The sequence below is a fragment of the Dioscorea cayenensis genome, chromosome 9, assembly GCF_009730915.1.
Source record: "Dioscorea cayenensis subsp. rotundata cultivar TDr96_F1 chromosome 9, TDr96_F1_v2_PseudoChromosome.rev07_lg8_w22 25.fasta, whole genome shotgun sequence".
NCBI lineage: Eukaryota > Viridiplantae > Streptophyta > Magnoliopsida > Dioscoreales > Dioscoreaceae > Dioscorea > Dioscorea cayenensis.
The window spans coordinates 4,251,785-4,263,632 of NC_052479.1; the positions used below are offsets into that span (position 1 = coordinate 4,251,785).

The 11,848-nt window shown below is 31.1% G+C and overlaps 1 protein-coding gene across 3 annotated transcripts; it reads left to right on the plus strand.

The window, feature by feature from the left end:
* Positions 1-5,902: 5,902 nt before the first annotated feature.
* LOC120269452 (UDP-D-xylose:L-fucose alpha-1,3-D-xylosyltransferase MGP4-like) lies at positions 5,903-10,577 on the plus strand. 3 transcript variants are annotated; one of them, XM_039276782.1, is made up of 4 exons: positions 5,903-6,055; positions 7,772-8,317; positions 8,439-8,600; positions 8,799-10,577. In XM_039276782.1, the coding sequence occupies exons 2-4, from the start codon at positions 7,841-7,843 to the stop codon at positions 9,018-9,020; spliced, it is 861 nt and encodes a 286-aa protein (XP_039132716.1). In that variant the 5' UTR covers positions 5,903-6,055; positions 7,772-7,840; the 3' UTR covers positions 9,021-10,577. The 3 variants fall into 3 exon arrangements, with proteins under 3 accessions (XP_039132716.1, XP_039132717.1, XP_039132715.1); XM_039276783.1 differs by having other exon boundaries at positions 7,775-8,317; XM_039276781.1 differs by having other exon boundaries at positions 7,807-8,317.
* Positions 10,578-11,848: the final 1,271 nt, after the last annotated feature.

Consider the following 11,848-nt stretch of genomic DNA (forward strand, 5'->3'; position numbering starts at 1 on the left):
ATAGCATTAAGTCAGTGACCTAATTGCTTGAATTTCACATCATGTGGTAAAACAACAAGAGTAATTAGCGAAATTAACATGTATGAATCATAGGACACCCCCAAATCAATGATCTTACTGCGAGAGAGAATGAAAAGGTCCAACAATGAGGGAAGGATACTATAAACTTTACTCATCGCCACATGCCAACACTTTCAGTTCAAAGCGAAAAATATCAATATTTTACGTAGAGACTTAAAGAGTTTACGTTAGAGTCAATATTTAAAGCGTTTAATATGAATAGTTAAAGCAGATAAAAGACAAATTTAAGCAGAGACGACAATTCTTAAACAAATATGTAATATATTTAAACATAGAATAAGCACGAGTTAATCGAGTATTTAACGTATACAACTAGATAAATATAAAGCGAGGAAGAACTTTTTCAACGAAATGAACTCGTTTTCGATGAGGGATTCGACAATGGCGACATCGTACTGCTCTCGACAACAAGATCGACTACAACTCATTTGAAGATGGAGTTCACTTGACCATCCATTTGGAAGTCAACTTCATTTTCTCGTTGGGCAAAACCGATTTATATCTATCGAGTATGATAAACTTCACCACGACTCATTTTTCGAAACAGATTTACATCTATCAATACCACAAAAACTCTCCATAATAAATCGCATTGTTTATAAATTCTATTACTCCCTCCCCTCCCGTACGATGGTCAAAGTGATAGCATGAAGAAATTCTCACCGTATATGAAACCGGTGAGACTCGAAATCAAACAAACCAAATGAGGAGAAGAACAAGAAGATCTAATGCAACTTCTAAACATTGTCTAACAGAAAGCAAGCAGAAAACCCCACATAAAGGTTGGACATGATGTGATTGGGCGCTTTTTTCCCACCATTTTCAAGGGCAAAAATGGGATTTCACAACATGGACCCATTTGAAGTGAGCTAGTAGGGGTGAAAAGGAAGTTAAACAATAAAGAAAGGGTTGTTCGGGTTTGCCAAACTTGGAAGAGACATTTGGGAATATTTGAAATTCACGAGGGAGTAAAGCATGAATTTTTCCCCAAAAATTACATCCAAATCTCTGATTATTATGATGTAACAAATCACTTTATCAATGTTTAATATAAAAATCTCATATTATTTATTCTCATAATAAATAAATTTTTGGTCATTGTGTCAAATGACAAATAACCTCATTTTTACCTAGACTTTGACTATTTCGTAATAAATTATACATATTTGATATTATACTTTATTTTTTATGTAATGAATAAATTAGTTCTAAAAAATAATATATGTATATATATAATTTTTCTAATCTTGCCTCCATTATGTGGTCTTATTTAGGGTTATTTGTCAATCAAAGCCTCCTCTTTTTAATTAGCAAAATAAGTTCATAAAAATTTTGTTCATCCGGGTTCTAAACCGTAAAAATCAAGGCCAAATGATCACAGTTCTTTCAAAAACACCCTTCTTTTTTTTTAAAAAAAAAACATAACATCTTTTTCTGCTTTTAAAATTTTAAGTTATTATTTTTTTAATAACCTAATATGTTTTTTAACCAAATTTATTTTTAAAAATAATAATATATAATAATTATTATTTTTTTACATCTTCTTGGTTTATTAAAAATAATATTTTTGAAAAATTTACATTTTTACATTTTTTTAAAAGCCACATTTACTCTAAGAGAATAAATTATTATTATTATTATTTTAATTATTTTAAGAAATAACATGTATTGATGTCACATAAGTATGCACTTTGAAAGAAACCCTAACAATCCTATTGAGTTCACAATTTTGGCAACTAGTGCTTTGGACCCAAAAATAGTCCCCCTACCTTTTTCGAAAAAGATAAGAGTGGGGTTTTTTTCCCAATTCTATAATGTGTGGTTTCTCATATTTGCAAAAAAGAGGAAAAACAGTGTGTAAACTTTGTCATTTGTTTAGTAGAATTTTTAGAAGAAATTAATAAACTTACTATATATATATATATATATTTGTAATACAAGTTAGTTTTTAAATAAAATGATGAATTTGCCCATTTGAGTTAACACCGTTAATGGCTTGGTAATAGTTTTTTCTCTTTTATACATATGGAAACCGCATATCATAGAATCAGGAAAAAAACTAACTTCTTATTTTGTAAATTTCGAAACCACGAGGGTTTTTGGTACTTTTTCCCTAAGATTTTTATAGAGTATATGACCTGTTACTTATTTTTATATGGGTGTGTAATAAAAAAAACCCCATACATTAGTGTTTGGTTGGATGTAATTCTATATGCAATGGATTTCTAGTTACTGATGTAATTAAATACTTGACTCAAAAATACAGATCGTACCAAATCTTGTGGTTTGGTTGAAGGTAGCGAAATTACTCGTATTATAAGATTTTTATGTTTGTTTGGAAGGATTTGTAAATCCTGAATTGGAAAAACATGTGTATAAGTGTATGTATATATGTACATGAGTATATATACATGTATAAGTATAAGTATATGTATATATTTGTGTCTATATACATATATACTTATATATATACCTATATATGTGTATTTATATATGTAAACATACTATATATAGGTATATCTAGGGAATGTATATACATACATGTATGTATATATAAATATATGTATGTATATGTATGTGTATTTATATATGTAAACATACTATATAGGTATATCTAAGGAATGTGTATGTATGTATAAATGTATGTATGTATATGTATATGTATATATATATGTGTATGTGTATATATGTATATGTGTATGTGTATATGTATAGATTTTTGTATATGTATATATATGTATGTATATATACATATACATATATACTGGTTTTGAACTCCCGGGATTTGGTTTTACGATCATTTTGGCCGTAAACCAAAATCCCTTAATGATGGGATTTCAAAAACACATGAAAAATGAAATACATTAAAACAAACACCGGATTTTAAAAAAGAAACAAACACTACAAGAGTGTGTTTGGATCAAGGAATTATCACTGTTAGCATGGTAATCCTTTTACCTTGCACTGTTAGCCTTTGTTTGGTATCTAGTAAAGGAATAATCAGTAATTTCATCAAATAATAAGATTCGCGCTATGGATGAATCTTATTCCCTTCAAAAATTGGGAGAGTCTCATTCTTTGGGTTAAAATGACATTTTTTTGCCCTTTGTTATAAATAATTAAAAGTAAATTATTGAAATGTGTTAATAGTTATATAAATTATTTTATTTAAATATTTAAATATAATAATTAAAATGGATAATAATTAAAAGGATTTATTTAATTAAAAATATTTAATTATAAAAATTTGTTGTGAATGGTTACATAAATTATTTTATTTAAATATTTAAATATAAATTTATAATGAATAATAATTAAAGGGATTTATTTAATTAAAATAATTAATTATAAAAATTTGTTCGGAATAGTTACATGAATTATTTTATTTAAATATTTAAATATAATAATTAAAATGGATAATAATTAAAGGGATTTATTTAATTAAAAATATTTAATTGTAAAAATTTGTTGTGAATATTTACATGAATTATTTTATTTAAATATTTAAATATAATAATTAACCATCATCCATTATTTTCTACACTATCTTTCACTCATAGTAAAGGATATAAAAGTAAATTTATCACATTTCTCTTTCATACCTTTTCATATTCCTCAACCGCATTCCATCCAACCAAACACATGTTTATTACTATCTCATTCCTCCCATTTCCATTCTCCTTAGTCCTCTTCCCCTCGTTTCAAATGATGCCCCCTAACCATGAACATATATATATGGGAAAACATCATCTAGGGACGTCCCTAGATTTCAAATCTAGGGATGTTTTTAAATCTAAGCCGTTGGATCATCATCCGACTGGTTGATCGATTATATAAACACTCGTACACCTTTTTACTCGCTTTATGATCATCTGACAACACCGTAGAACGCGGTTTCTACTGTTCATAATGATAAGAGCTATCAGATTTTCATCCGATGGCTACTATGGACATCCCTAGATTTCAAATCTAGGGACGTCCCTAGATGATGAGTTCTCTATATATATATAGCATCTCCTTCCACAATGGTCACAAATGTCATCTAATTCTCATTATCTAGACTTTGCATTTTTTACTAGTCTTTTTTAGAGCATGGTACATTTTTTAAGATCTTTTAAGCTGCGGTATGATTGTAAAAAGAAGAGTTGTCTTTGTAATTACGATGCACATTTTTAAGATCTTTTGGGATGCGGTATGATTGGAAAGAAGAGCTTGTATTTGTAATTACGATTTAAAAAACAAAAGCCACACAACGCCAATTTGTATTGTTAGAGGCATGTAGGTAGCTGTGGTTTAAAAAAAAATCTCCAAAAATAAAATTAAAAAATTATATTCCATGTTTTTCCGGGTTCCTCTCCATCCGATGCATTCGTTGCGCCGCTCTCCTCCGCCAAATTAACGAAGCTCTCCAACCTTTCCTCACTCGCTCACCGATCATTCTCAACACCATTTGTAGTGCCCTAATTGTCTAGTTCGGTGCTATATCAGGATCTAGAGTTAGTGGATGTGGATATCATTGATGAATTTGGCCAAATCCTAGTTTCACCTTACTGCAATTTTAACATTGTGAAGGTTTTTGAGTTAGGGTATCCAAAAATCCGCCATTATTATAAAAAAAGTTAAATATTTCAATATAAATAATCAAAAACACATAAGTTGTAATTAGTTTGGCAAAAAAAAAAACAATTTTTTTTTCCTAAAAGGGCAACCTTATGCACCATAATTTCATCCAAATTGACTTTTTTTGACAAGAGGCTTTTAACTCTATTTGAGACATTATTGATGTTATTTTACTCCTAATAGCTTGGATCTGAAGAGTCAAATTTTCAAGATAAACAACATAAGTTAGACGAGTTTATTGATTCTTGAGATTTGTGTGAAAATATATTTGAACTCCTAAAATTACTCTTTATTTATTTTCTTAGGAAATTATTATATTTTTTTATCAATTTGATAATTTTCTTTTGAAAATATTGACAAATTCTTTTGTTGCAGGATTGAACCAAAGTATTATACTAATATAAAAAAATCAAATTATGATAAAATTTTTAATAAAAAAATCTCTTATTATATGAATAAAAAGAGGAGGGTAGACCCTTACCTTTGTAAAAATAATGTGTGAATTTCTCATCGATTTACTCTAATATCTTAATATTTTTTTAACAAGGTTAAACTCAATTCATACATTGGATTTAGATCATGTTGAGAGTGATATTTAAACTTGATTTTATGCACCAAAAGAATTTCATAATGGAGTAGGATTATATTGAATCAATGGGGCATATTGTTTTTGATGATATTAAACATGAGTTGTGCATTTTATCTTGTGAAATTTACTAACTTACCATTTTTTTAATTAGTATATTTGTAAGTTGACTTAATTATTTTTAATTTTTTTGTTTATTAAATTAAAAAAAGTTAAGTGGTATTTGATAATTGTTTCAAATCAAGCTTGCATGTTATTAGAAAAAAAAATAATTAAGCATCCACCGGTCCCTCATTCATTTTTATATATTACTTTTATTTTTATCAAATTAAAAATTTAATCATCCATATAATTTGAAATTACGAGACGATATTTTTATAAGTACTCTAAAGACCAATTTTTTTATTTTTTTAAATATATTGAGACCTTCAAGGTAAGCATTGGCTTAATTTGTACTAGTTACCATGAAACTTTGATAATAATTACTTTTGAGAATATTTGAACTTATTTAAATAAAACAGAGGTAAACGCAATATTTAACAAGCCAGGGGGGTATTTGTAAAAATAACCCCACAGTATAAACTAGATGCTTTTCTTCGCGCTCGTGTTCTTCATTCTTGGTTTTTTTGGAGCAAAGATCTCGCCTTTCTAACAGAAACCCTAGCTGGCGGATCCGGCCGCGTCCATCGCCGTTGCTAGATCTCACCGCACGGCTCTTCGTTTGAGTCTTGCTGAACTCCTTGGGGATCTCCTCTCAGTTTGTCTAAGGTTTGGATTTTGATTCCTGTCTTTAATTTGTAACGGACCTAGATGGTTACCTAAGCACAATCCTTCTAAATTTGCTTAATTTTGAAGATGGTTTGTTCTATCTTTTTGAGAATACCATGAATCTGTTGATTAATTTTTGTTCTCAATCTCAAGTTTTTGCTCTAGCTGTAAACCCTTGTTTTGGTTCTCTCTCCTTTTTCTTTTGGAATGAGGATGTGATGTTTGATGGTAGGAGCCCGCTTTTTATTTATAATTTTAATTTCATGTTTAAAATTTGGTAATGTTGAATTATGTTTCAAGATCATGGTTTGATTAGAGATATGGAAAACATTAGAGCTTTGGAAAATTTTCAATATAACTCCACTTGTTTCCTTATAATATGAAGATGTACAATTATTATTTTTATGGGGGATATATATGCAAAGTTCTGGCTCCCTCGTTCATCCTCCAACTTATCCCTTTATTTTTCCTTGAGAAAACCCTTGTCTCTTAAACCCTCAGCAAAAGAAGGATAAGCGCATCCTTCCTTATTGTTGGTCCTTTCATTCTCTCTCCAGTAAGATCATTGATTTGGTGCGTTCTATGATTCATACTTGTTAGTTTTGTTGATTACTTTTGTGGTTTTACAAAATGATGTGAAGTTCAAGCAATTAGGTCACTGACTTAATGCTATTATACATGTCAATATATTGCTTTTATTATATGACAGCTTATTCCTGTCCATTGTTATGCTAAATTTCTATCAGTGAGTAGAAATGGTTATCAGTGCATTGTGCCATTTCTTGTTGGCTGATTGGATTAGTTTGAATTATGGAATTACTTTTAGGCTTCAACTATTTAGGTTTTTTTACTAAGTTCAAGTTTTTATTGATATTAGATTCTTATCGAAGATAGTAACTTTTTCCTTGGATTTCAATAAGAATATTTTGATGCTAGCAAATGGATGCTCGATGTAAGTATTATTTTTTTTCAATTATGTTTTGTTTGATAAGATTACAAACTGAATCTTTTTGTTTATTATTTAATTAATTTTTAAAAATATTTCTTTCATAAAATGATAATTATTACTAATTAATTTTAATAATTATTAATCCATTTAAATTATGTATTTTTAATTAATTAATTAATTAGTTAATTAAATTAATTATAAAATATTAATTTTTATTAAATAAATAATTAAATTTAAAAGTGGGCAAACTGGTCAATTTCTAAAGCAATAACATTCCACAATTTTGAGGGGCAATGTTATGAGTCAATTTGAGGGAATTTTTATTTCATTATAAAAAAACACAGTGTTTATTATTAGATATAATACCGTAATTGGTTCTTCTAATTTTTCTCTTTCTTTTTGTCCTCTACTCAAAAATACTCCCGACTAGTCTCTCTATTTTTGAAAATGTGCCTACTTAGTTGGAAATGTTCCCAACTAGTCCCTCTATTTTTAAAAATGGTTAAATTAAAGAGATGCGTTTTTAAAAGTAGAGGGACTAATTGAGAGATTTCTAACTGTGGGCGATATTTTTCAAAAAGTAAAAGGATTAATCGGAAGCATTCTTGAGTAGAGAGATCAAAAGAGAAAAAAGAGAAAAGTACAAGGATTATTTTGGTGATTATACGTTGTTATTATTATTATTTTTTTTTTAAGTGTTAGCAATTTAAATAAATTTTTATTTTTTATGGGATTGTTTGTATTTTAATCTAAATCACCGACAACAGCAGTGAAACACTTCCGATCCTCGTTCTTCCTACAGAAATCAATCAACTTTCTCTCCTTCCAATACGATAATGTCTCTCCACCAGCGCCAACAGCAGCAGCAGCATCTCATCGATCCCTCCCCGCTGTCCACCGCCGACGCGCAGCACAAGCGAGCCACTCCTCTCTTCAGCCGCACTGGCCTCCTCATCCTCCTCTCCCTCATCCTCGTCCTCGGCGTCGTTTTCCCCTGGATCCGATCCACGGACTCTCTCTTCTCCTCAAGCCCTAAAGGATCTCTCGCCAAATGGCGATCCTACACGCTCTCGCAAGCCGCGGCGTTTGTGGGCAAGAATGGCACCGTCGTAGTCTGCGCCGTGAGCGAACCCTATATCCCGTTCTTGAACAATTGGCTCATTAGCGTTTCGAGACAGAAGCATCAGGATAAGGTTCTGGTCATTGCTGAGGACTATGCTACTCTCTACAAGGTCAATGAGAGATGGCCTGGGCATGCTGTGCTTGTACCTCCTGCTCCTGATACCCAGAGTGCCCATAAATTTGGCTCCCAGGTAATCTTGGTGCTTTGATTGTTTGTACCATTTGCTGTATATATGATAGTCATCAAGTGTTTGTTCATCTACGGTGTATGTATGTTTATGGCAATGGTGCTTATTGGATGTCATTTGACAGGGGTTCTTTAACTTTACGTCACGCAGGCCTCGGCACCTGCTTCATATGTTGGAGCTTGGTTACAATGTGATGTACAATGATGTGGATATGGTCTGGTTAGCTGATCCTTTTTCCTATCTTGAGGGGAATCATGATGTCTATTTTACCGATGATATGGCTGCTGTATGCAATTCTGTCTTTCACTTTTGGCCTTTTGCTCTATTTGTAGCTATACCGCTCGTTCATGATTTTATTAATTGATTGACCTGTGTAGGTGTTAAATTCTATATTAGCATGATGATTGTGATAAATTGTTTTTATTTGTTTCATTTTTCTTGGAGAAAATTGCTCAAAGTTGTTACTGCTTCTTGGAAATGACAGGTGAAGGCTCTTGATCATCCTCATGATTTGCCACCTCCAGGAAAAAAAGGTAGAACTTATATTTGTAGTTGCATGATTTTCCTCCGTCCAACAGTTGGAGCAAAAGATGTCATGAGAAATTGGATTGAAGAACTCCAAGCTCAACCATGGTCTAAAAAGGCCAAGTCCAATGACCAGCCTGCCTTTAATTGGGCCTTGAATAAAACTGCTGGCCAGGTTTAGTTACGACCTTCTCTGTATATTTTGATATCTGATGATTATCATGAATTAAATTTATTTTTTAAGTTAAGCTTCCATAATCTAGGGATCTGAGAAATTGTTAGTTGAAACTATATGGTTATGATCAGCTTTAATATGTTAAATTGTGTTGTCAACCCTTTATATCTGGCACCTATATACCTGTATCTTTCACTGCCAAATTACATTGTTGTCACAAAACTACTGAATTATACATTCTATGCATAACCTTGGCTTTCAAAGGTCATTCTAGGTGATTATATCAATTTTGTTCCTAGCAAATGTTTTCGTCAGTTTGAGTCTCCAAATTTCTCAATGGCATGATGTTATCATGCTTGTAAATTTTGTAATTGTTCATCATCCCACTTGGTTATTATGCCTAGTGAATATAGTTCTAGCAAGTTTCAAAGGGACCTTGTTGTTCAATAAACTGTTTTTATGGTGCACACAATAGTGGAATTCAAATTAACTCTGTACGGATACCAAAGAAATTTATTTCAGTTTTTTTTTATATATATTTTTTTTATCTTTTTGGGATTGCCCAACTGTGCAACACGTTGACTTGTTCTGAGTAGTGTAAGCTTACACCTTTTGTTTATACCCACTGAATTTGTTTTTTATTATTTAAATAACTAAAATGGGTTAGAACCAAATATGTTACGTGGAGCTTTAAGCCTTGAGTTAAATCTCTCTGCATTTTCATTCTTCATTTTTGGTATATTTTATCTATCAAGCAGCACTTCAAAGGATATTTTAGAACATTAAGTGGAATAGAAAAATTTTATGGATAGTCTCTGAAAGCAACTCAGCAAAAAATTAAATAGTTAAGTTTGAAATTTCACGGGTCAACTTTGCTGTCTGTGAAAGGTTTGTGAAACTGTTTCTGACTATATGTCTTACTTATAGCTCAATGAAATGCAGAATTCCTTGAAATTTTTTTCGATACCTTCCTGCTCATTTGTGGTGATTAAATGGCAGCATCCAAGTTCTCATGTTGAAGCTATTAATGCTGCTTGGTATATGTAGCAGATAAGCTAGGCATAATAAAGCATAAGTGAAATTTAGGCTATTTAGCTGTTGCCATGCTACTCTCAATTGTGTTCTGGACTTCAATTAAACAACTTAGCTACATCCACATAACCTCTATGGTGTTTTTGGATTGCTAAAGCTTTTAGAGCCACCATTTTTTAGAAAATTTTGAAATTTGGGTTCGCAAGATATTGGTTCCAAAGGCGTGTAGTACATTAAATGTTTCAAAATGTTCTATGTTGCACAGTTTATTTTGGCGCTTATTTTGGGGCACTGTTTTGGCGCTTATTAAGTCAGGTATACGCTTATTTTGGCACTGTTGCACAGTTTATTTGAACTAGGAATAGAAATTCTAGGTTCTCTCTTCTTAAATGAGAGGTTGGTTGAAGACCTTTTTTGTTATTTTATTCCAAAAGGTTGTTATCAGTTGGGCTTATGTTTAAAAATTTCTCTTCTATCAGTAGTTTGAAAGAATATTATTTGTTGACTAGTATGATGGCATTAATAATGCTCTATTTTTGTCCCAATTGAAATACTTACTGTATGCAGTTGTTGGTTCTTGTAACTTGATTTTTTGAGCAGCATCTTTATCAAGATAAGTTTAGAGTCATTGGTTTTACTTATTTGTAAGCAAATTTATTAGAAACTTGTTTGCTTAGCTTAGCATTGGGAATCGATATATTTTTGGCATGACTTTGGTGATTGAACTTAGTAGGATGAGAGTTTCCTCTTGAGAATCACACGATTTTCTAGTTTAAATACTCAATTGAGGTTCCTATCTTGTGGCAATTTGCATGCAAAGAAGTATTTTTCATATAGACAAACTCTGGGCATTGAGGGGGATCTTACTACTTATTGTTACAGCCTCTTAAAAATGATAAGGATTAAATTTTTTTCTTAGCTTAGTCTCTATTGCAACTAATGCCGATATTGACAATAGGATTAAAAATGTCTAACGGTTGTTAGTGTTGCTCATCAAGTTTTTATTGAGGGCTTTTTGTGTGTGTGCGGCGTGCGTGTGTTAGTCAATGCTGATGTGGCTAGCTTTACTCGATCAATGGTTTAGATTTTTCACGCACAAGATTTCTTTTTAAATGTACTGGCACTAAAGCTTATGTGATCATGGATAAGCATGGCTTAAATGCAAACTTTCCTTGATCAAACTTGAGACTAGTCATTGTTAATTTGAAATTTGGAAATCTTTTTTTTTTTTCCTTTGATCAGTTGATAATTATTTGTATGCTAGTCTGATGCAAGAAACTTGTAGAAACCCGGTTACACTGATTAAACAAGTATGGATCACAGCTTAGAATTTAACTTTTTATTATGTTAAGATGTGTTTTGTATTTTTTTTTATGTTTTCAATTCTTCACCTAGCCATTTTAGATGTTTCTGACTTCCATATGTTCTTTCGATAAAATTGGACACCCAAGATTTGCAGTTTAAATGTGGCTAAGATTTCTATGATAGCTAGAGCTCTATTCTAGATAGCCTTTAAATTAATTCTTGCACTATTCTTTTTTTTTCCTCAAAAATTTTCCAATCCATTGTTTAGCATAACATCATAGCTCTATGTGGAAGAGAAGTTGTGACAGAAGAATCCAAGGGAATCAATTAAACTTGTAGCTGAGATTCTTTGTGTTGTTGAAGAATGCCATAATTTGTTTAACCCTTTTGCCTATTGGAACATTTTGAAGCACATTTGGATTTTGGAAAGTGTGTCAATTCTTAGAAATGTTCGAAGGTAGTGAGATTCATGGTTGAAAAAGAAGGAATCCTTTCTT

Coding starts and splice junctions, on each gene's coding strand:
- LOC120269452 (XM_039276782.1), top strand. CDS start 7,841: ATGTCTCTCCACCAGCGCCAACAGCAGCAGCAGCATCTCATCGATCCC. Junction 8,318..8,438: donor CCCATAAATTTGGCTCCCAG/GTAATCTTGGTG, acceptor GTCATTTGACAG/GGGTTCTTTAACTTTACGTC. Junction 8,601..8,798: donor TTACCGATGATATGGCTGCT/GTATGCAATTCT, acceptor TGGAAATGACAG/GTGAAGGCTCTTGATCATCC.